Source organism: Frieseomelitta varia, unplaced genomic scaffold, assembly GCF_011392965.1.
Source record: "Frieseomelitta varia isolate USP_RPSP 00005682 unplaced genomic scaffold, Fvar_1.2 scaffold_353, whole genome shotgun sequence".
NCBI lineage: Eukaryota > Metazoa > Arthropoda > Insecta > Hymenoptera > Apidae > Frieseomelitta > Frieseomelitta varia.
Window position 1 is genome coordinate 663,162 of NW_025110094.1, and position 23,766 is coordinate 686,927.

The following is a 23,766-nucleotide window of genomic DNA, read 5'->3' on the forward strand; positions in this document are numbered from 1 at the left end:
CCGCGCATTGTTCACTACGCGCGCGACATTCGGTGCGTGATCATCGATGGGTGGAGAGTGCGCGCCGAGTACGGGTACACGTTGTCGGAATGGAGAACGCGCGTGCGATCAACATGTGACGTTTCGCGAATGGTAACGGTGATCAACGAATCCCCGATCGACTAGCCCAGTGGAGTCGAATATTTTTTGCCAAGACACTAGGAATCTCTACTGCCTTCAGTCTCGATCCTTCAGAGATTGCTGTCGAAGAATATGAATATACTGTTGTAACGGATCGAAAAGGTGAGCACAAACACTTGTCATAGAAATAGATTTAATTATCGAAAGATCTGCGTCACGTGTTACGTGATTATTCTTAACACTGGAACCACCAAGGTGATCAATTTGTAATTTCTGTTAGATGTTTTGTAGTTACGCAGTAGCAATGTACGTTTGAAGATTTAGACAATTTTTTCGTAAAATATATAAATGAAAGCTTGTATACTCCATTGTTAACTTACTTATAGTTTCTCTATTTTTTTTGACTCTAAAGTTTCTGATGGAATTTTTACGCTTCGGTCACATCTAAGTAGTTCTAGTGTCAAACAATTGCAACGCAGAGACACGTAACGCGTAGAAACGTGCGTGAATAATTATTATATTCGTTCGCGTTCTCTCTTCTCATTCATTCGTTCGTTCAGGAATCGTTCAATTTGCGTTTCGCTCGGTGCGTTAATCTCTCCTTACTTCCGGGAAACAACTGTGTCGAGCTGTGCTTGCTTGTTAAACGGATGAAAATCGTACCCACGCGAGGCGTAAAACGTTAACGCGTTAGGTGGATTTCCCCTTCGAAACGATCTAAGTAAGCTAAATCATCCAAGGAATGTTTGCACTTGAGCCGACATGTTTTCCCGGCGAACGACTATTCTCTCCGGCTGTGCATGCGACTGTTGGCAAACTAGTACGACTTATGCATATTGTATGGGCATTCGCGGCCAGTGTGACTAGCAACGGAAGGAATTCAGTTCGTCCCCCCGAGTACGCACATACGATCGAGTTTCCCGCGTTCAACTGTACCACGTATGTATTCGAGATATAAGCGAAAGAAATATTATTAATTATTTAACGCGTGATGAGAAGGAGGAATAGTCGTCGATCGTTTATATTTTATACGGTGAAATTCTACCAACGGTAGAAGAATCGTTGGTATCTGACTGCGACGATCTGTGTTCGCTGGTATTGGCTGGTCGATCGTTTCGCCGAGCAGCGGCAAACGGAGGGGGGGGGGGGCAGGAAAAAAAAATTCGATCTAAGCGTAAACTTGCGTCACGCTTCGCACAATGCTAGCCGCGATGCAACATCGAATCGATCGTCGCCACGCGATAACGGATTATACAGTTAGCTTTTGTCCGTAGCCTTTTGACAGCGATCGCGAAAAAATCGGCGGTTTCCTCCTCCTCCTCCTCCTCCTCCTCCTCGGACCAAAGAAGTTCGTTGATGATTGTTGGGAACGGTGTAGATACGTGTACACTCTCGAGCGTTTCGAGTGCATCGTAAAACGCCTCGTTAACATTCCTTCTTTATCTGACTTAGGAAATTCACGCGAGTCAAACTCGAATTAAGAGATTACAAGAGGTGGTATTTGGAGCTAACAGCTGCAACAGGTCTGGCGTGTTTTAAAAAATTGCTCGGAAACGGAGACTCAAATGTAAAAAAGAGAGAGAGAGAGAGAGACAGAGAGGAAATGAACGCGATGTGTCCCGTTTCCGGTCAGGCCGTGAATCGGCCCAACCACGACCGACTTTTCCTGGATTCGGCTCACCGACGCCAACCCTATTTATATCCTGTCAGTTGTAACTGCTCGCGATATACGTCGGCTAACTCGGTTGAAAGTTCACCCATCGCCACGATGTCGAGTTGCAAAACCACGCGAATCTTCTTTCGTTTCGAACCAACGAAATTAGCCAAGTCGCGAGAGTGTACCTCTCCATCCCTCCATTTACGCGGAGTATCCGTTCCACGTTCGTTTTATGCGCAAATGAAAATTCGTCGGTACTACAAAAGAAAACAAAATATTGGAAGAAAAAAACTGGTATAGAGATACACATTTATTTCACATCTATATGTATATATATATATTTATTATATTTATATATTTCATATATATATATATTTCATATATATATTTTTATATTTATATATTTCGTATATATATATATATTTATATTTATATTTATATATTTCATATATATATGTATATATATTTATTATATTTATATATTTAACATAAGTTAACAAAAAAAAAAAAAATAATGACATTTCAGAAAGTAAAAGTAAATTTTATTCAGTGTCACTATCACTGAACAGTATAATTTAACCTTTCCTTTTTAATTAGCACAATCTCGTTATCCTTGTCGCTTGAAATATCTCGAAAGTTCGACTTCATTTTCATTGTTAACATTATTCTTTCGGATGTTCTCAAACTTATCTCCTGCCAAGTTTTCATAAATGTTGCCGATATTCGCGGCGACGTTTTTTTAAATCTTGTGGAAATTTTAAGGCTCGTCGAGCGTTTGGATCGGTGTCTGCAATGTACAAGCTATTAAAATAAATCCATAATTTTTTCATTATATATTTTTTTAAATTTCTTTTTCACAGATTTGTGAAACATAACTTGAACTTGAATTCAATTTAAAATTAATAAAATTAATTTTTTTCTAGTTATTTCGATTTTTTATTAAAAATAGAAAAGAAACTTTTGGCCTACTCTGTATTTATATAAAAACAATATAAAATACAAACAATACTGCGTAAACAGCGTTTTAATTTACCGCGTGAAAAAAAAAAGTGGGAGTAAATGGAGGGAACTGCGAAACGTGTAGTTTGTTATTCTCGTAAGTTTCAAAAATGTGAAAAATTAGGGGAACGGGAGCCGGGGTGCGCACAGGCATAGTCGGTGCACGAGTCAGCGTTGCGTGGGTGCCACGCCAACGTCCTCTATGCGTCCTGTGCGCGTGTACGCGCCAGGTGTAAATAAAAGCGAACGCGTAACCCTCTGTTAACGAAGCGCGGCCGAGCGGAACATTTTCTTTCGTCCCATTGTCAGCTGGTCGTGTTTCTCTCTCCCTCTCTTTCTCTTTCCTCTTCTCTTCGCTTTTCCCCGACGTACGTTGTGCAGGCTCGACACTTTGAAACCTATTGGTCATTAGCCTCGCTACTCGTCCTCCTCGTCAACTTGCAATACTGCATGCAATACTGTTACTCGAAGAAAACTCGTGGATCTTTATTCTCTATCCTTCGCGAACTCCTTTGTTTGCTCGAGGAATGCACGTGCGAACGTATAATACTAATCGAGTGCCCCCATCCGGTGGGCTGGATCGAGAATTCTCGCGACATTTTTGAATAACTGTCCACTCGTGAAAAATATCGCGACAATGAAATTATCGAAATATTTTTTTTCAATGATGTATTTCATGTTTGTCTCATCGTTGTTTCGTGAATTTTATATATAAACAAATTTGACAAATTATTCGTTTCGTTATCCTATTTCTGAACTAATTTAATCACATGTAGATAAAATTTTTAATTTCGAGATTATGAACAAAATTGAATAGCATTGAACATACACAAATTATACTTATAATTTAAATTTATAATACGAATGGGAAGTAATCCTGCAAATAAAATTAAGAAATGTAATAAAATTAGAATCGATATGTTTAATATACTTAGTTATTTTATTAGACATGAGAGAATAAAGTGTTAAAACTTGTGTTTTATAACTATTATTCTCCTTTTATTTATATGAATATTAATTCCATCTAATTTTTTATGTTTTTTATTTGTTGATCCCATTCTCAAAATAGAGTGGAGATTATTAATGATATAATTAAGTAAATTTTTTTTAATATCGAATTTTAAAACAAAAATTTTAAAATAAAAATTTATTTACGATTAATGTGAAACGTAAAATTTATTTAAATAATTAAATAATTGAATTAAATGTTATTGTAATGTAAAATAATATATTATATAATTGATATTATAAGAACTGGGACTCTTTAAAGAAAGAAACGTCAAGCTACTTGGTGAAATATTTTCAAAATATCCAACTTTAAACATTTGCTTGTTTCAATGAAAATTATTACCTTTCATTAATTCTATCAAATCAAATGTAAACTGATTGAAAATATCAATTGATTTTTTTACAAAATGTGAGAACTCTCGCTCCGACTTCCTTGAGTAAGTACATGTTATATACACGCTTTACAACAATAAGTAATTAGCGTCGAGCGATTGGTACATTAGCACGGAGTTACCCTAACCGAGGAAATGATTCTGCAGTTCGTGAAAACCGTTTCTACGCCGGGTCGATTCTACTCGAGTCTCACTCGTACTTGAGGTATTTATATCTTTGGCTGTGATCAAAAGAGCTCGCGGTCGCCGTCTTCTCATTCGCTCTCTGAGCACGGAGGCATTTCAAATGTCTGGAAACTTTGTCACTTTAGCTAGCAATTGTCATTTTCTGTACACATATTTTCTATCTGTCGTCTGTTGATGACCGAGTCGTTAAAGCGCGGGGGAGGGGGGAGGTTGAGGATCCAGCGATGTCGCACGACGAAATACCCATTTAAGCATCCACATTGTTGCCCCCCACCTAAGCGTTCGCCATCCCCACCAATTCTTGGTATTAGGGCTATCCCCACTCTACGCTACCTTGTGAAATATGATACAAAACAAACGGTATGTAACACCGATATCTCGGCGCGTTACGATTGTTTTGGACACGCATCGATCAAAGCGAGGCAAATTTTAATATAAAACGACAAATACATGTCCAATTTATATCAATACGATATTACACAAATACGAAATATAACACGATTATAGAGTTATATCGTGTGTATTGTTAACATAACGTTGTCCTAATATTGATGGAAATATAACAGTACCTTTATTCAAGGTTATCCGTTCAACTATTGATAATTATTGATTAACAACTGCTTTTATAGAAATTTCGATAGACTTTCGTGAAATTGTACACAATTGTATACGATTCGGTCGCTCGTTACGGTCTGCAATCAGTTGTGTGTTTCACCACGGCCCACGAAATCGATGATCGTCGAATTCACGTGGATGAAAAACTGGAGCCAGAGAGCGCCAAGAGTTTCAACCGCTGATAACTCAATCTCGCAGTTTCAACGCACGCGTCGCACGACAAATCTCGCAATTACGTTGCGAGTAAGTCTGGAATTCGTTGGAAGGGAGGAGAAGCGTCGTGACGAGGGAAACGGTTGAGAACGCGCGCGAAGGAATTTCTGTTCGTTAAGAGACCGTTCCAGTTTCCGCGGCCAGGATATCGCAACCGTCCCCCGGTAATCGATGCATCGAACCCGTTGTTATTATCGATGTCGCTCGTTTTTCTGCGACATTCAGTTGGTTTCGTTGCACGTCATTTTTTCGCGTGTCCGCCGAGCGTTTCAGCGTTTCCCACGCAGCGTTTTTTCCATCGACGAGCCTCCAAAGAGGCGTTTGTTCTTGATATACAGGTCTTTTCTCTCGTATATACAGAGTGTCCCACTTTAATGTGTAAATGCAATTATCCATAGTTTGCTTCGAGAGAGTTCCACTTTCGTTTTTTTATTTATTGCTTTCGTACGATAGTTATGCTAATACTAATTGCGTTTGTGTATAATACGATACCATATCGTCGATGGTCGTGGTACAGAGAAATCGTGTAACGCCTATCGTTACGTTTCGAAAATAATAAAAATTCAGAGCGAGCATATGATCCTGGAGAAGAAAGACAAAAGAAGAGTTCCGTTCGAAGAGGATATCGGTTTATTAATAATGTTTATTTTTATCTCGATGAATCAGAGACGACCGAAGCTCTGACAATTTTAACTCTTCGGCCGTTTCAATCAAGATTCCGTTTCAAATTCCCAAATGGGGATTCGAATAGTTGGAGACTTCCTTTTGTCACACGCGTGGTATTGTTGCCATTATGATAGTATTGTCGATTATCCGACAAGTATAGAATCGAAGATTAAGAAGAAGATACTCGAAGATATTTTTAATTCAAAAATGCTGTTAAGAATTCCATAGTTTAACTACGTGCCAAACTGTTGTCATACGCGGCGTATTTTTCAATCTTCGAGACTGGTCGTCGTTTGAAAAACAAAGAAGTGCACGAAATTACTGCCGTCTCGAGAAACAGGAAAAAAGATGCGTTTGAGACGTTTTTCAAACGACGAGTAGTTACGAAGGTAATTGCACTAGTAGATTAAAATGGGACACCCTGTATGTATGTCGGATGTATGCGCTGCATCTTACGGAAGAGGTTCGATATCCGACGTCTACGAATTAGCGAAGTGCATACGAAGCGAGCTATCGAAACGCATAATTTAATTTAGCTTCGAGATCTGGAGCCCTGGGAACAGAGAACGTCGTCATAGCGATCTTTCGATCGGGCCGATGCCTCCTTCGGACCACGCTCCTCGTATAATGGCGTCGTTGTTTCTTCGGTACCACCGTATCGGAGGCTGTAACGAGGAGTTGAGTCGAGTTTCATTGCCAGATCGCTTGCACACGTGTTGGAAATTAATTTAACATTGGAATTATACGACTGAGGTACAAAAATTTCTGGCAGAGAGATTAAAATCCAACGAAAACAGGAAAGAACAATTTACAATGTAACAAACGATACAAGCTCTTCTTCTACTATAAATCATTCATTTTTCTAAAAACACGTTGCCACGAGTATGTGAAGTTTGTACAGAATAGTGTAAATTTGGTCGTTTCGACCACTTCGGGGAGTTTTAACCACGTTGCGCTGGCAACTGATTGCGGACCATAACGAATGACCGAACCGTACACAATAAATCGTCGTTTTCTTTTTTAATTCGTCGGTATATCACTGTAGATAGATAGAAGTTATTAAGAAATAATAAATTTATTATTTGTTTTGCCTGGGTTATACTTAAATATACTTAAAACTGAAAAATATTATTGCAGTTTTGAGACAAAAAATTATCGACGTGCGATAGAGGTTAACTACTTGCGCTGGCAACTGATTGCGGACCATAACGAGTGACCGAACCGTATACAATAAATCGTCGTTTTCTTTTTTAATTCGTCGGTGTATCACTGTAGATAGATAGAAGTTATTAAGAAATAATAAATTTATTATTTATTTTGCCTGGGTTATACTTAAATATACTTAAAACTGAGAAATATTATTGCAGTTTTGAGACAAAAAATTATCGACGTGCGTGGTACATCATTCCAGCGCAAGAGGTTAACCACTTGTACTGGCAACTGACTGCGGACCATAACGAGTGACCAAGCCGCATACAATAACACGTCGCTTCTTTTTTGAACTCGTCAGTATGACATCACTGGATAGAAATTATTAAGAAGTGAGATGAACTTATCATTTGTTTTGCCTGGGTTACATTTAAATGTGTTTAAATATTCCTTAAAGCTGAGAAAATGTTGCAATTTGGGACAAAATGTTCTCGACGTGCGAACGAATATTATATTCAAAACTAATATAGAGAAAATGTTGCAACATTTAGGAACAAAAAAAAAAACTCTCGACGTCGACGTTCGTTCCTTGACGAACTCGTTCTCGGTTCAGCGTGCTCGATAATTGACTCGGTCGATGATCAATGAAGAACCGATTTTGACAATTGGATTGGTGCATGTCGTATAGACGTAGACGATCACGGGACCGAAAGCGAGGCGGCACACGAGGCTGCACGTGTGTCGTTCCGCAGGGTAGCCACAATTAGTCACGTTGGGAACACGCGTGCGACCATTTGCTCGCAGACACGGCGTTGAGTTGAGGGCCCTTGGCCATACAATGTCGCGGTGATTTTTCGGCTCGATCTTGCAACGAGATACTCGATCGTGCAACGAAAGAAACGAACGGTCGATGGAACATCGTGAAAGGTAGAAGCCTCGGGACTGTAGAGTCTCGAGAAGACCGATTGTTTGGTCGCACATATGCGACGCCATATGCTGTTGATGCAGGTGCCATATACGCCCTATGTGTCATAAGTCCCACGACCAGGAACGATAAAACTCACACTACTTTCCAAAATTTTCCGAAAACTGCGACAGAGACTTGTATAAGAATGTGAAAGTAAAGAGAAATAAAAAAAAAAAACTAAACCTAACCTTCAAATTTGCGTCTTCACTCTGCTCGACCCTTATACCATACACTATATCTAGCCTTGGAATACTTTTATTTTTAATATTTAGTATTTATCGTGGATTATTTTATGTACATATTTTATAATATAATATGTATACAATATTATATTATATTACAATATACAATGTTGTATTATATTATATTACAATATACAGTAATACAATATTAATATATTAATATAACAGAGTTAAGCCTAGAGTTAGTCGCTACTCATTGTTGAACGATAACATCGGTCTTAACGTAATTTTAATAATTTTCTACGCCTAAATCTTGATTTGTTCGAGTTCTTGTTAGTCGTTAACCGTTTGGCTATGGCAGGCTGATAAGTACTGCATTAAGTGAAGACTAATGTATGACGTGGACGTGCTTTAGACTCAGCCGGTGTCAAATTAGGAATTTCGAAATTTTTATTTTTCCTCGAGTGTAGGCCATTTAGAAATTAGTGATTCAATTCAATAACCAATTCAAGTCCAGTAATCAGTCCAATAGTTGTCACGTGACAAAAGTTGCTCAGTGAGTACGGAATTTTCCTTCTCGCGTTCGGTTTCAATTCTTTTTTTTTTTTTTTTTGCGAAGAACGGATGTTAGAGATACATTTCGCAAGCGATTGACTGACAGCGGGTCGCTAACGAATAGAAAGTGGAACGGAAACGAAGAGACAGGGACCTGAATCGAGATCGTGTCCGAATAAAATAAGAAAGAAGGAAAGCGACAAATTATTGTGGTACGGTTCGGTCACTCGTTATGGTCCGCAATTAGTTGCCAGCGCAACGTGGTTAACCTCTTGTGCCACGCACGTCGAGAATCTCTTTTTAGTATATTTTAAATATAACCCAAAGGCAAAATAAGTAATAAGTTTATTACTTCTTAATCATTTCTGTCCAGTGATACGATACTGTCGAGTTTAAAAGAAAAAGGAAGCGACAAGCTGTTGTATACGGTTCGGTCACTCGTTACGGTCCGCGCAACAAGTTATTAGCCAGCGCAAGAGGTTATGTACGTGTATTAAATATATAACATATTTCCAAAAGAAAACATTTCTTTGACCTTGAAATTCAAAGCAGGTCCTTTATTTCCATCAAATCGAAGGTGTAGAAATTCATCAGTTAGGTAGCCACGGACTAAACTTCTCTTTTTCCACTCTGTACAGAAACAGTTCTTGACGCGAGACACTGGCGTGTGTCTTCTTCACGGCTCGAATTACTGCATTGTACCCAGTTGTTGCCAGCGCGAGGAGTTAACTTCGGAAAGATGCTTCGTTTCATTTGCGAGTTTCGTGTTTCATCGCCGCGTGAAAGGAGGGAAAAAAAAAATTGACACTGGCGTATTGGAAATCGGCATCGTCGTTCGCCGGAAGGAACCGAAGCGCGTAAAAGGGTTAGGCGCCAGCTGCGGCCAAACCCTTTTCGTACCTCTCCGTTAATTGGTTCACTTGTAATTGAGCGTACGACGGATAGAACGGTGCAACGTAAGAAGAGAGGGCAGCCTTAGAAGCGTAGATGAGAACTAATTAGCTATCGGCCGGCTCTCTCGACTGACCGATTGACGCCATTGCCTCTTCCTCCCTTCCGTCACCCCCCTCGCCCCCGGTGTGTCTTTCCCCTCATTGGGCAAGAAAAACGACTGAGAAACAGGCGAGCCGGCTTCGTTTATCTCGATCGCTTGTCGTTTAAACAGAAATCGACAAATGGATTTCGAGTTGCGAGTCATCGTAGGATTCGACGAGGGAGATATATGGGTTGCATCGTCTCTCCTCGTTCGCTCCTATTACTCACTAATGCTCGGAAAGTAATTACTCGCTAATGTTCGCATTAGTTACTCAGTAAATGCTTGAACAATTACGGTTTCAGTGACTCGTGGCTTGAAATTGTGAGGGTGTTGCAACTTTCGACCAAACACAGTGGATCTTCGTTATCTTTTGTGAAACTAACTATTTCAAGCAAATACAAATAAATTGACAGATATATTTTGCTCGTACGTAAATCGTATTCAAATCTATAGATATACTATAGATTCGGTTGCGAAAAAAAATTTTCCGATTAACGATCTGTGTAGAAAGCATTTCCGAGAAAGTAAGTGTCTTCACTTTCTCATTCGCTGCGCGGTGTAAAAACGGGTTTGAACTTGGAATTAAATGAATAATGTATTTCGAAAGCGGTGACTTCAGCGGCTTTAAAAGCAAACCCATTCTTATTTATGTGTACGAACGTTTTTGTGTTTCATATTTAAATCAGTTTAAATATTAAAACAGTCATATTTAAAACAGCTTAAATATTTAACGAATATTTATATTATTTTATTTAATATGCTAAGTTTTTTTTTTTGAAATTATTAAACATATCAAAACTTTGAAATTATTTAATATTATTAAATATATACGAACTATATCAAACGAGTATATTAAAGATTATTTCGAATGTTGACGTTGAGAATCTAACGCACAAATAACTCGTCGAAGGTTATTTCCCAAAGGAAAGAAGAGACGGACTCGTCCTTTCTGCCGCGAGATCGTTTCGAAATCCGAGATTCTTTCCACGCCAGTCGATGACTCGCCGAGGGGAAACGCGTTTTCCTTGTTAACGGCTGCACGCAATTCTCTTACTCTTGGGCAGCGTGCGTCACCGTGCACTTGTAAACTACAGACTATAGGCTATAGACTATAGACGTTGACTCAGAGTCGTACAAACTCTGCCGGAATTAACCCCCAGTCCCGGTGTTTGATTCCGTTTCCAATAAGGAGGCCGGAGAGAGACGTTACATCATGTTGTAAGGGTACAATTAAAAATTTACAATTACAATTTCACACAGAGATTTTATTCGAATGAGACAAGACTTTTAAATCTATCTTATAGTAAATTATCGATGCAGAAAATACCGGTCAAAAACTGACTGTGTTCTTCTTCTTGCCCCGCTTGTACAGGGTGATTCACAAACCTTGCACTGAAATAACTCTTAAATTGTGCGTCTGATGAAAAATTGTTTCGACACAAAAGTTCATTGTTATCTACACACCAACTAATCCCCATTGGATGAGAGATCAATGTCCCAATGGAACATTAATGTGCAAGTATAAATGGTCTTGTGCTCTGTGCATAAGACTCGACTTCGTCGACTTGAGACAAATTAAAATATCTCCTTTACCATTAGGTTTAGGGTCAGTGTGGCTTGATACTTTTTTACTTGTAATTTAATATTCTTTTGATTTATGTTGGTCCAATTAAGAAAAAAATAAATAAATAAAGACGACCTTGGAAATTTCGAAATCTCTCAACACAAAATTGATACTGCCATATTTTGCCTCTCGCAGAATCACACAACTTTTCATTAGAATACTCATAATTCAAAAGTTATTTCAAGTATCCCCGATTTGTACCGATTTGCCCTTGGCCAAACTATTTTATGACGACGTGTAAGAAACTCGCAGTTCGATCGGTCTTCGTCTTCGTCAGTGCTTCCTGACTTTTTTTTTTTCTCTCTTCCACCATGCTCCTCCGAAGATTCCTTCGCGCTCGAGATATATCGTCGCGAGATTCTTAGCAGATTAATGTGTGATTTATCGCGTCTCGCGGACGAGAGGCGATCGTGCGAGATCCGAAGAAGAAGATGATGGCGCGAGCGGTGGATGACGTCAGTGGCATGACGGGATCAATCGGAGAGTCAAGTCGCGATAATTGCGACAATCGTCGGGATGCTTGCTTGCTCCCCAACGAGACGCTTAATCCCGCTCCCTCGTTCGTCGCAACTCTCTTTCGCCGTTCAATTTACGAGGCCGGCCCCATCGCGCTATTTACTTATAGCCACGAAGATTGCCGATCGTTAATTGCCCCGTGGAAACGTGCCACGCACGCCTACGGTTTTCCCTCGGCGATCGAGGAGAGACGAGAGGATCGATCGATCCATCGACAGCGCCGCGATGCAGACTGGACCTGGGCGAAATTCACTTTGACTGAATAATAATAATAAATTCACACGCACTGAATAATAATAATTTGTAAGTAAATTAAAAATTTAATTAATTAATTAATTAATTTTTCTTAAGTAATTAAATTTTCGAAACAGTATTGAGTAAATAATTTGTAAGTAAATTAAAAAATCAAATAATTCAAATAATCAATAAATTAATTCTGAATCAATAATTTGTAAGTAAATTAAAAATGTAATTAATTAATTAATTAATTTTTCTTAAGTAATTAAATTTTTGAAACAGTATTGAATAAATAATTTGTAAGTAAATTAAAAATCAAATAATTCAAATAATCAATAAATTAATTCTGAATCAATAATTTGTAAGTAAATTAAAAATTTAATTAATTAATTAATTTTTCTTAAGTAATTAAATTTTTGAAACAGTGTTCTTTAGTGTAATTCGTTTAGTCAGTTAAAGGAACTTGAAGCTGGGCAAACAATTGGGGAAATAATCAATTGAAGAATTGATTTTATTTTGTCTTTGAAGTAATTCTTGAAATAAATAAATCAATGAAACTGGAATACTGAACTGGAGAAAAAAGTCAATGAAAATCAAATATATCATTTATTAGTGTTATCACGACAGAAATTTGTCTTGTTAGCTTTTAATATGTCTCGTTCCTCGAACATTTGGTCCGTTAATGAACGAAATTTGATGACGAGGATAGAAATGGACTATTATTATTATACTTTACAAATATTTGTTCTGTTAATATACCTAAATTTCTTCTATCGTCATCGAAAGATCAAGTGATATCCACTTCAATTTGTGTCTGTAGTAACTATGCAATAGTCGCAGACTAAAAAATAATAGATACAAACATTATACCTTGAGAAACCAGTTATTTCTATCAAAATCAAATAATACATAAGATCCTGGCAAACGGTAAATAATTTATTTCGTCAAGTAATAAATAAATCATTCGATTCAAAATAAATTAATTTGATTTTTATATGAAATATTTAATGATATAATTTTTGTTATTTTGCAAATAGATTGTTTCTGAAATGATTTTAAAAATAATGTTATTTGAAGATTTCTCAAAACATTTAAATCCGATTACTTCGACGAAAATTCGGGACCAAGATGGTTGACAAAGATATAGGGGACCAAGATGGCTGACCAAAATATAGGGGACCAAGATGGCTGACCAAAATATAGGGGACCAACATGGCTGACTAAGATATAGGGGGCCAAGATGGCGGACCAAGATGGCGGACAGCGCGAAATTTGAACGGGGGCGTAGCAACGAAAAGAGAATGAACAATATACCGGACAGCTCACTATATTAACTGATCGATCGTAAAAAAGTTTGGATCGCTATACTGTCGTGGGAGCGTCCGGTTTTTTCTCTACTCACATGACGACCGAGTGAGCGAGCGAGCCAAGCTCGCAAGAGAAGCGGCGCGCGACGCCGCGTCGCGATCATCGAGGACACGATAATTGGCGAGCACGGGGTTAGTTAACGACTCACGAAACTGTTTAATTATCTCTGATTACAGCGTTCTTTCGTTCCATCTTTGTTACGACCGATCGAAAATTGTCACTTTCAACGAGACAATAATCTGAAACATTCGGCTGAAATTGTTAATGAACGGTTACTGTACATTACCGCTTCCGCCGCAAAATCCTAACCTCAATTTCACAGATCGTTCATGGGTTGAGATGGACGGAAAATTAAAAATTTGTGTTTTGTACTTATTACTTTTATATTTGTATTTTATATATTGTGTATATTTATATATTTGTGTTCTAACAGAGTCTTGTTTTCTCGAATTACAGATGGAGAACCAAGGTTTCGAGGAGGAACGTCAACAGCCAGGGGGGGAAGAAACGTCGCTGCGTGAGCCCCCCCGCGATTCGCCACTGTTCGCCGTAGACTCGTCCGATGGTCACGTATACGAGGACATTTTGCCTGGCGCGGGGGATCTTGCCAACTGTCCCGGAGTTCCGATCGCTCAGGCTGCCCCCCGAGAAGAACCTTCGTCGCAATTGAACAAGGACAGAGATGAAACAACAGTGTTTACGTTTCGTCGTAATTTGACTCTACCGTTTCGACGAGGCACCGATCTCGACCAGTCCACTGTTCGCAGCTCTTCCGTACGTCTGGCGAGTCGAAGTAGAATCGAAGAAGAAGATGGTCATCTAGAAGAGGACGCGGAACTGCCGGCACTTCCGGTCATGTTCCAAGCCGAGTGCAACAGGCCCAATAAAAGACGCAGGAAGAAGGACTGCAAGCATTGTAGAAGCAAAGCAAACGCCGTCGCATTTAACAACGACGACCAACAGCGACAGATCGATCGCGACGGTGAGAACGATACGGTTGTGAGACGGAACAGGGACAATGAGCGACAGCAGCAGCGTCTGCAAATAGTATCGTCGGGCTCGAACGATGCCCGAGCGATCCTCGATCCGCGCGATTTCGCCGCGTTGGCCGCGCGCCTGCCGAACGAATCGGTGGGGGAATCGCGTGGCGACTCGCCCTCGGTGTTCAGCATCTCCGAGAAAATCGCGGGATCATCCCCGGTGAAGCTGAGCGGAAGCGAGCGAATCGGTGGCGCAAATCTTCTCGTCCACTCGGCGGAGATCAACGAGAACGACGCTCTGATCGAGTCGGAGAAGACACGGCCGAGTATGAGGGTAAACTCGATTTATTCGCAGGATCGTTGGTACACCAAGGAGCCGCCGATATTCTTCACCGACGTCAAGGAACACGGTTCGTTTCAGGTGAGCGTCGAAATTCGACACCGTAGATGTCAACTGTTCTTTTTTCTAAAAATTGAAATAATATAATTCGTATGAAATATAATTTTCTAAATTAATATATATTCGTATAATATATGTTTATGTAATTTATTAATTTATAATTATGTAATTTATTATAATTTATTTATTATTCCTAAAATAATATATACTTAATGATATATATTTGTATAACAACAAGGTGAGAAATTGTCGATAATTTCTACTGATAAGTAAGTTCGTAAAAAGCAGGTCGTGTAATAATCTACATACATTGTTAGCCTCGTTTTAGAGCGTGAAATTTCTACTATAATAGCCATGAGTTCGCCTTTTTTTTTTTTTTTTTTTTTTTTCGTTTTTCTCGAGGATGACTTTACATCCATGTAACGCATGGGAAAGTGACTCTTTTTTTTCGAAAATTGTCAAAATTCAAGCGCATGTGAAAACGCGAGAGAATTTTTTTCGGAACTAGATCCATCGCCATGTTGAAAATTGTGATTTCCTGTTCACCGCAACCCATTGAAACTTGCACGATTTTTTTTTTTTTCATCATTTTTTTTATCAAACGTCAAATATTTGGGCTAGGTAACGATAAAAATCCTAACATTTAAAATTCATCTAAAATGACAAGAAAAGAATTGTACAGCTTGTTAGAATTAAGAACTTGTTGTGAAGAGGAAATTTCAATCCTTTAAGACTGCCACAGTTGATTTAGTCATGAACTCACTCTTCCGCCAACTATGTGACGTAAAATCATAAAAGAATAAAACCAAATTTACAACTGTCAAAAAATATAGGCTTCACGCTTTAAAATAACACCAAGTGGATTATTGTATGATTTTTTTTTTTTACAAAATTGCATCAGTTTAAATTATCGACAATTTCTAATTCTCATTTGCACAGTCACGTTCTCTTCGCTGTAAATTTGAAGCGTGTTTCGATTGATGTGAGACATCGATTTCGTTCACGTACGTGAATAAGTAGATTGCTACTGGCGATACGTAGTAGGTTGAGAACCGCAGTCAGAGATGCTTGGCGTGATTTTCGCGTGGCCGCTAGATGGCGGCGAGAAGCGTGTTTCTCGCTAACGATATTCTTCTCCGACTACGATAAATTCGGACTCGAGACGATGGAAAGCATACTTACCTGGCGCAGAGGTTACCGTGATCAAGAAGGCGGTTCCTCCAGGGCGAGGCTTTTCCATTGCACTACGGTTAGGCTGACCCTTGCGAATACCCCTAATGTGGGTATCTCGGGCGTATAATTTTTGATAGTCGGGACTGCGTTCGCGCTGTCCCGGACAATATAGAATTCAAAAAAAAAATCCTAATCCCTTCTGACCAAAATACGATCATAAAAAACTTGTTCATATGTTTTATAAAGAGTTGAATAATTTTGATTCTTTTCTAAATTAAGTTTTTGGAAAAGTGTTTTTATTTTGGAACATTTTGAACAATTTTTTTTTCTAAATTAAGTTTTTGGATAAGTGTTTCTGTTTTGGAACATTTTCAACAATTTTGTTTTTTTTCTAATTTTTCTAAATTAAGTTTTAGGATAAGTGTTTCTGTTTTGGAACATTTTCGATTGCCAAATTTTTTGATCTTTATATTTTTTCTCTTCTCGATTCTCTTCAGACTTGTGACGACTACAGTCTGTTTTTGGATTATCCAAATAATCCGATTGTCTTCGTAAATTAATTTTGTTCGGATACATATTTTCGAACGTTTTCGATTATCAAATTTCAACACTTTCAAAGTGAACGTCACATATACGCACGCACACTTGATTTTGATTGATAAAAGTATTAATATAAATAAACAAATGAAAATATCTACACTAGAACAACCGTATTAGAATATTCATAAGTCGTTATAATTTAAATGAATAGTTTTATATAATTGTGTCTCTGTCCAGAAATTAATATTTGATACGAATATCAAATAAAATTGTTAATAATAAAGATCATTTGGATCTCTGAAACTACACTGTTATAAATATACGAAATTTCAATGAAAAATTCTAAATTGGCCGAAAATTTTGACCATTTTGCTAGTTCTGGTGTTAAAGAATCAAAAAAGTATTTTTACATCAAAATTTTTTTTGCGGATCAGATTTTGCAAATCGGTATGATACGACCGGCAGAAGACGGGGCATTATTCGCATAATACGTCGTATAAATAATTGGGAAATTTGACCTGTCGATGATCGCTCCCTCGGCAGGAATGAGCAGCAGATTTCGTTTTGCTTTCGGAGCGTGCTCGCGCGTCTGGCGCTTGCCCGCCCTAAACGAACAAAACCGAGCAAAACGGAAGTGGAAAACGTCTATCTATAGCCGGAGACGATGATGTTGGCTGCTGCGCTCTCGCGCTCCATCGTCTAAGAATCAGTGTACTCTCGTGACGACGACTAGTCTTCCTAAAGGGGTCGTTGTTACGTTCTAAGACAGTAATACAGATTATACAAGATTATTCGAACGAGACAAGACTTCCGCCTCGAAACTTATTGATGTAGAAATGTTGCAATACTTGCTGAGTACAAACTGACTGTGGGTCCTTTTCGCCGCACTTGTACAGGATGAAAAATAGAAAAAAATTTTCGTCATTTCTAGAGTGGATAGTAGTCGCCGAAACATGAAAAAAAGTCCCAACATACATGGACGAAAAAATTAATAGTTTCGAAGTTATAAACGATTTAAAACCGTCAAAAAACCATGTTGGATAGTGCCACGCTGCAAGATAGAAACCGACTTCCTTGGTGTAATTGTGTAGAAGTACCTGTAAATAAAAGTAGATAAAGTAGAAACTGTCTATTTTGTGCTAAGGTTCAAGTCTAATTGAGGAGAAAGTAATTGAAAGAGGAAGCTTCAATATAGCGATATGGCGCTGTGATCGAAACCGAGCGTATTGTAAATGGGGCATTGCGATCGCTCTACATGGTATTAAAACTCTTAAAAAACTGTATTAGACAGTGCCATGCGGCGCGATAGCGCTTCCTTGATGTAACTGCGAAAAATACCAAGCAACGCAGTTAAAGTCGATAAAGTAGAAACTGTCTATTTACGCAGGTTTAAGTTTAATTGAAAAGAAATTGGGAGAGGAAGCTTCAATGTGGCTCACTACGATATATGGCGCTCTGATCGAAAAACTGAGGGCATTATAAATTGATTAAACGCTGTGGCATTATTCGACGCGAAATCTGAACAGCGCGATCGCGCTGCGTGGTACTAAAACGGTTAAGATTCGCGTTAGATGTAACACGACGCGACGTCAAACCCGGCGTCGGCGACGGGTAGTCAGTTGGACGCGAACTATCGCGTCGGAAGGTACGAGGCAACTATTTATTGTACGTTTCTCGAGCGTGATTCGCAATTCCTCGGTTCTGCATTTATCAAGAAAAGAAAAGAAAAATAGACACACGTACATGATATTTTGACACAGTTTCGTAGCGTCACCGGTTATATTTAACGCGTCGAAGGTTACGAAATCGAGGTGGGAAATTTCAAATTCGAACGACGCTTGCGGAGAAAGAGGAAGAAAAAAAAGTTGGCAGTTATCGATATCGATAGATTTCGCGCCGCGCCCTCTGTTTGTCTTCAGAAAACTGAGTTTCAGAAAATGCTATCGGAAAATAATAGATAAGCGATTATCAAGCGTCGCGTCACAGAGGAGAATGCAGTACCGATGGCCGAGTTTCAGGTAAATTCGCGAACGAGTAGAAAAAAAGTGATCCATCTCCCCCTTCCGAAGAGCCTCATCCGTGATCGATCGACGTGTTCGATGTTGAATTCATAACTCCAGCTTGTGTTTTCAGAGGGCCTACTCCCTTCCGATGCGAACGCAGACCCCGTCCTCCCAAAATCGGATCAACCTGCGACGAAGCGTCAGAGGGGAACCACCTCCGCATCCGGCCAGACTTCGGAAACACAGACACGGCTGGACCTTGCATCTGGCGCATCCTCTCGAGGCTTCCGGGTGCAGCAGGTCTCTCGTCCTCGTGTTGATCGCGTTGCTGATACTCCTGGGTATCGGTGCTGTCGCACTGTACATCGCGTTCGGTAAGTATATTTACAAGTATATTACCTTAACCTCTTAAAGTAAAGTAAAATAATTTGCTATGAATGACGAGTATACTATACTCGTCACGAAGGAATGGCAATTTTTTTTGTGTGTAAAGACGAGTATACTCGTTTTGTGTAATGACGAGTATACTTGTCACGGAGGAATGACAATTTTTTTTTTTTTTTTTTTTGTAATGACGAGTATACTCGTCACGAAGAAATGACAATTTTTTTTGTGTGTAGAGACGAGTATACTCGTTTTGTGTAATGACGAGTATACTCGTCACGGAGGAATGTCAATTTTTTTTTGTGTAGAGACGAGTATACTCGTTTTGTGTAATGACGAGTATACTTGTCACGGAGGAATGACAATTTTTTTTTGTAATGACGAGTATGCTCGTCACGGAGGAATGTCAATTTTTTTTTGTGTAGAGACGAGTATATTCGTTTTGTGTAATGACGAGGATACTCTTCACGAAGGAATGGCAATTTTTTTTTTTTTTGTAAAGACGAAAATACTCGTCACGAAAGAATAGCAATTTTTTTGGTGTAACGATGATGTACGTTATACATTTCAGTTGATACATATCGTATAACTCGTATTAGCAATGCTAATAATATATTACATTGAAAAATGTCAATAAGTATGTCCGTTTTTACTTTCGGTTATAAAAACGCAACTTCCTGACCACAGTTTCCAACATCATCACCACAATTTTTCAGTTACTGACACAAAAAAAAACGATATGACAAAAAAAAATGTTTTAAATGAAAATTAATTAATCAGTATTCGGTGTTCTACAAATTTCCTCCCCAAAAAATTTCGTTTTCACAAAAACTCAAAGTTACCTCTACTTTTTAAACGTCGTAAATTTTCGACTTGACGTTAAAATGGACATCAAGACGAATTCGACGACCTACCGGTGCTATGATCCTAAATCTTGAAAAATAACTCTGAAATAATTTTTTACGCCACGAAAATACTATTTCCACACCACTGTACAATGTTTTCTTATGTTTTAACGATCGTGGCGATCGAGTGAATTAACTGCGCTCTAGGATCGACGTTATTTCCGCTCGATGAATCGAGACGCGAGACGTCCGTTGACCGTTTCTTCCTCGAGGAAACGGATATTTTTAGTCACCGACGTTCATCCGAGAACCCACACGTTCATCCACCGTTGACGTTTCTTGTTGACATTCGTCGACACCTTTCGTTCGTTCCCGTTTCCTCCTGCGAATCATCACCTCGTTATTGGTAATAACGATTCTAAATCTCTAACGGCCTGTCGCAGAACCGGAGAAGCTGCAGATCATTCAACAGTACCTGAGATCGCCAACAAACGGTTCGTCGTCCGATGTCGACGCGTCGACCATCGGGACGTTTCTACTGGGATCGAGCAACGAGGAGTGGAACGGCACGTCGAGCGTGTCACCGACAATACCGACGCGACAGCAACCCTCGGTCGATAATACTCTCGCTCCAATCGGTATCCTTTTCAATGGCGACTCGTCGCTTCTGCCAGCCTCCGAAACGGAAACGAAAGCTACTACCAGTCCGTCCAGTCTCAACTCCACTAGGTACTGCGACGATTGCCTGTCAGAGGAGGTCTGCGTAGCTCTCGTCGACGAAGAGGTACCCATCTGCAGGCTCGCCCTCGATCCCAAGGATCCAACCGGCTGTGCCGGCTTCTGTCTCATCAACAAGCAAAGGTGTCATCGTCTGGACGTCGACGCATTCAGGTGAGTCTCAAGAGTTCGTTGGACTCGATCAAATTTATATCGTCTGGATTTTCCCGCCGATGCAGGTGCGTCGAGGTAGAACATTATTGCCTGGACGACGAGTGGACTTGTCTCAACACGTTGTGCATCCCCCTCGAGAAGCATTGCGACGGGCACATGAATTGCTACGACCACTCGGACGAGTACAATTGCGGTACGTACGCGCGTATACGGTATTAGCCCAGTTTCCACTTTTTCTCTCTATTATCTCTATTATCGGCTTTGCCGTTTATGCGGCTTCAGTTTGCTAGTTTGTCGCGATTACGGAGTAATCCGAAACGTAAGTCTGTCACACGCTCGATAATTCGCGTACACGCGGGAAAAAGGGCCTCTCAACTACGCGCGTTTGTTTGGTTAACAAGTTTTGTTAGATAGCATATAAATGACTTCAGTATTCATAATCGAAAAGCGGATGCTTAAGTAGCCGGTAAGGTAGCTTTCACGTGGCTGGTAAGGTATCTTCCACGCGGTTGGTAAGGTAGTTTTCTCGCGGCCAGTAAGGTAGCGTAAATGAAATAGTCCTAATTTTAATAATTGGTGGAGATAGCGACACTTATAGGGGAACATTTAAATAAACAACATTTAGGTAAAAATACGGATGCTCAAGTAGTAACTACTGTATTAGCTACCGTTTCTCTTGTAGCCTGCGATCTGCAGACTCATTTTCAGTGTGGTAACGAGACTTCCTGCCTTCCGCTGGAAAACAGATGCGACGGCAAGATAGATTGCTGGGACGCCGCCGATGAAATTAACTGCACTTTGGGTAAGATATACGCAACTATACTCGTTCCATTGATCGTTTCGGGAAAAACTTCGCTAATTTGCCAATTATCAATTCGTAGAAATATAATGAATGATCGGTTAATGAACAATTCAGACTGCGAACACTTTCGCGAAAGATTTTCGTATTCGGACAGCAAGTACATATTTGAATAATGCGATGCTGTGTGTAAGAACTGTATTTTACTGCCATCTATGAACAAATTATGTTCGTTAATCGATCACTCACTGCAATTATTTCAACGTACACCTGTATCCTCCATTTACGCGTAGTATATTCGTTCCTGGTGTATTGAATAATAGACTGTTGAAGACTTAACTAAGTAAATAAAAACGGCATAGTGTTATAATTTATCACGTATAAAAAGTACTGCGTAGGTAGGGTTCTAATTTACCACGTGAATGGAGGGATTAGGTGTACAGGGTGCAAAGAAAAGTTTGTGGTTGTCGTAGATGAATTTTGCATCTTCAATTTGATGGAAATACATCTAAAGAACCGCAAAATTAATCTTGATCTTGAATTTCCGACGAGTTGAATTATTCTTGTATTTTATCTGGCACACAAGTTGAATTATTCTTGTATTTTCGTTTTATTTCCTTTTTCTTCGTCTTCTCTCTTCCTTGGGTCAAGGTTTTTCTCAACTTTTCTGTTTTTTTTTTCTCTGTTCTTCTACGTAGGTCTTAATCTCGGTGGGTGTGAGTACAAACTCTCGTTCATTCGATACGCTGCTCGATCTCCGCATGCCATTGCACCCTGGCTGATATAATCGCCACTGAACGCACTGCGCACGCTTCTTCACGCATTGCACACACGATCCCCACCCTTCTTCCTGCAATACTCAACCTAACCCAAACCTAACCTCTTTCTCAGAGCTTCTCGCCGACCGAAATGCTTTGACATACTTCAAAAAAAAAAAAAATGTAAAAATCGTGCGCAACGCTTCCTTCGTTTGCATCAACGTTTCTTTTGACATATACCAGCCTGCCCCTCGGAGAATGAGTTCACGTGCAGCAACGGCCAGTGCATACTTAGGGCCCGCTTCTGCGACAGTTTGCCAGACTGCCTCGACGGATCGGACGAACCTCATGGCTGCCAAGGACGGTGCAACAAGCAGGAGTTCACGTGCCAGTAAGCCGACATGCGTACTTGCGAATGCACACGCTCTTCTAACAACCATACGAATTGATTTCCCGTTTCAACGACGCTTTCTTCACGCAGGAACAACAGATGCATTACGAAGGGAATGAAGTGCAACGGGGTGGACGATTGCGGCGACGGGACCGACGAGAGGCACTGCAAGGATCGATTCTCTTAACTTTTCTCGACGTTTTCGTCGCGTTACAGTATTTTTTTTTTTTTATTGCGAATCGATGTAATTAAATCGTTGTACATAACTGTGCTGTGTTGTACAAACACGCAGTGGTGTGGAATAAACCATTTACAAAAAACGGAACACTTGACATTAAGAGTGCAATTACTTAGGAAACGATATTTATATATTTTATTATTGTATCGTATATGATAGAGACTACAAACGTCAATTTTTACTGTATTTGTCTTGCTCGTCAATCAGACAGAACATTGTTTTCTGTACTTTCTGTTACAAACAAAGTATAATATTTCCTTACATATGTATGTATGTATATATATGTGCTACTAAATAGGAGATCTTCGTTTTAAACAAAGTGCATTTGTCTACTAGTAAGCTATTTATACACACTTAGAATCGTATATATTTTTGTATACAAATACGTATGTATAAAGTCTATGTACAGAATGATTGTTAAATGCACGTCCACATTTCAAGTAACATTGAAATATATAAAGTATGGTAATATATATATTATAAATATATATATATATTAGGTAATATATATATTATAATTATAAATATATATATATATATATTAGGTAATATATATATTAAATTATGGTAATATATATATTACATGTATATGTATGTATACGTAAAATATGCCCTAAATAATTTATTTTTGAGTTGTAGATAATTGAAGAAAATATTCGCCTTGCGTCTCAACTTGCCACGCTACTTCATGCCTTGACACTGAATTCTGCACTCACTCGAAAATACCAATTATCTCTCGAATAATCTCAGATCCACCCTGAATCCTTTCTTGCAGATCATGCAGGATATACGATACAGGTTTTTAAATTGCGTCGAGTTTTGTTTGACTCGATAAATATTTTTTTTCATATACGGAGAAAGCACACAACAGTGG

The 23,766-nt window shown here is 39.2% G+C and overlaps 1 protein-coding gene and 1 non-coding gene across 5 annotated transcripts; both read left to right on the forward strand.

Annotated features, from left to right (window-relative positions):
* The first annotated feature begins 12 nt into the window (after window positions 1-12).
* On the forward strand, window positions 13-22,979 carry LOC122530719. Of its 4 annotated transcripts, XM_043657932.1 has the most exons (10): window positions 13-282; window positions 13,947-14,575; window positions 14,621-14,891; window positions 18,717-18,960; window positions 20,259-20,706; window positions 20,772-20,899; window positions 21,389-21,508; window positions 22,204-22,221; window positions 22,507-22,654; window positions 22,745-22,979. In XM_043657932.1, exons 2-10 carry the CDS (start codon window positions 13,947-13,949, stop codon window positions 22,839-22,841), a joined length of 2,103 nt encoding a protein of 700 aa, XP_043513867.1. In that variant the 5' UTR covers window positions 13-282; the 3' UTR covers window positions 22,842-22,979. The 4 variants fall into 4 exon arrangements, with proteins under 4 accessions (XP_043513867.1, XP_043513864.1, XP_043513865.1 ...); XM_043657929.1 differs by having other exon boundaries at window positions 13,947-14,891; XM_043657930.1 differs by having other exon boundaries at window positions 13,947-14,891; window positions 22,204-22,215.
* On the forward strand, window positions 16,045-16,206 carry LOC122530794. The gene has a single exon (XR_006307102.1). It is a non-coding gene; the product is annotated as a U1 spliceosomal RNA (small nuclear RNA).
* Window positions 22,980-23,766: the final 787 nt, after the last annotated feature.

What these genes read in the sequence shown, in the direction of transcription:
- LOC122530719 (XM_043657929.1), top strand. Translation starts at nt 13,947, where the DNA reads ATGGAGAACCAAGGTTTCGAGGAGGAACGTCAACAGCCAGGGGGGGAA. An exon ending in AGGAACACGGTTCGTTTCAG is followed by an intron (nt 14,892 to 18,716) that starts GTGAGCGTCGAA and finishes TTGTGTTTTCAG; the next exon opens with AGGGCCTACTCCCTTCCGAT. An exon ending in AAGCAGGAGTTCACGTGCCA is followed by an intron (nt 22,655 to 22,744) that starts GTAAGCCGACAT and finishes TTCTTCACGCAG; the next exon opens with GAACAACAGATGCATTACGA.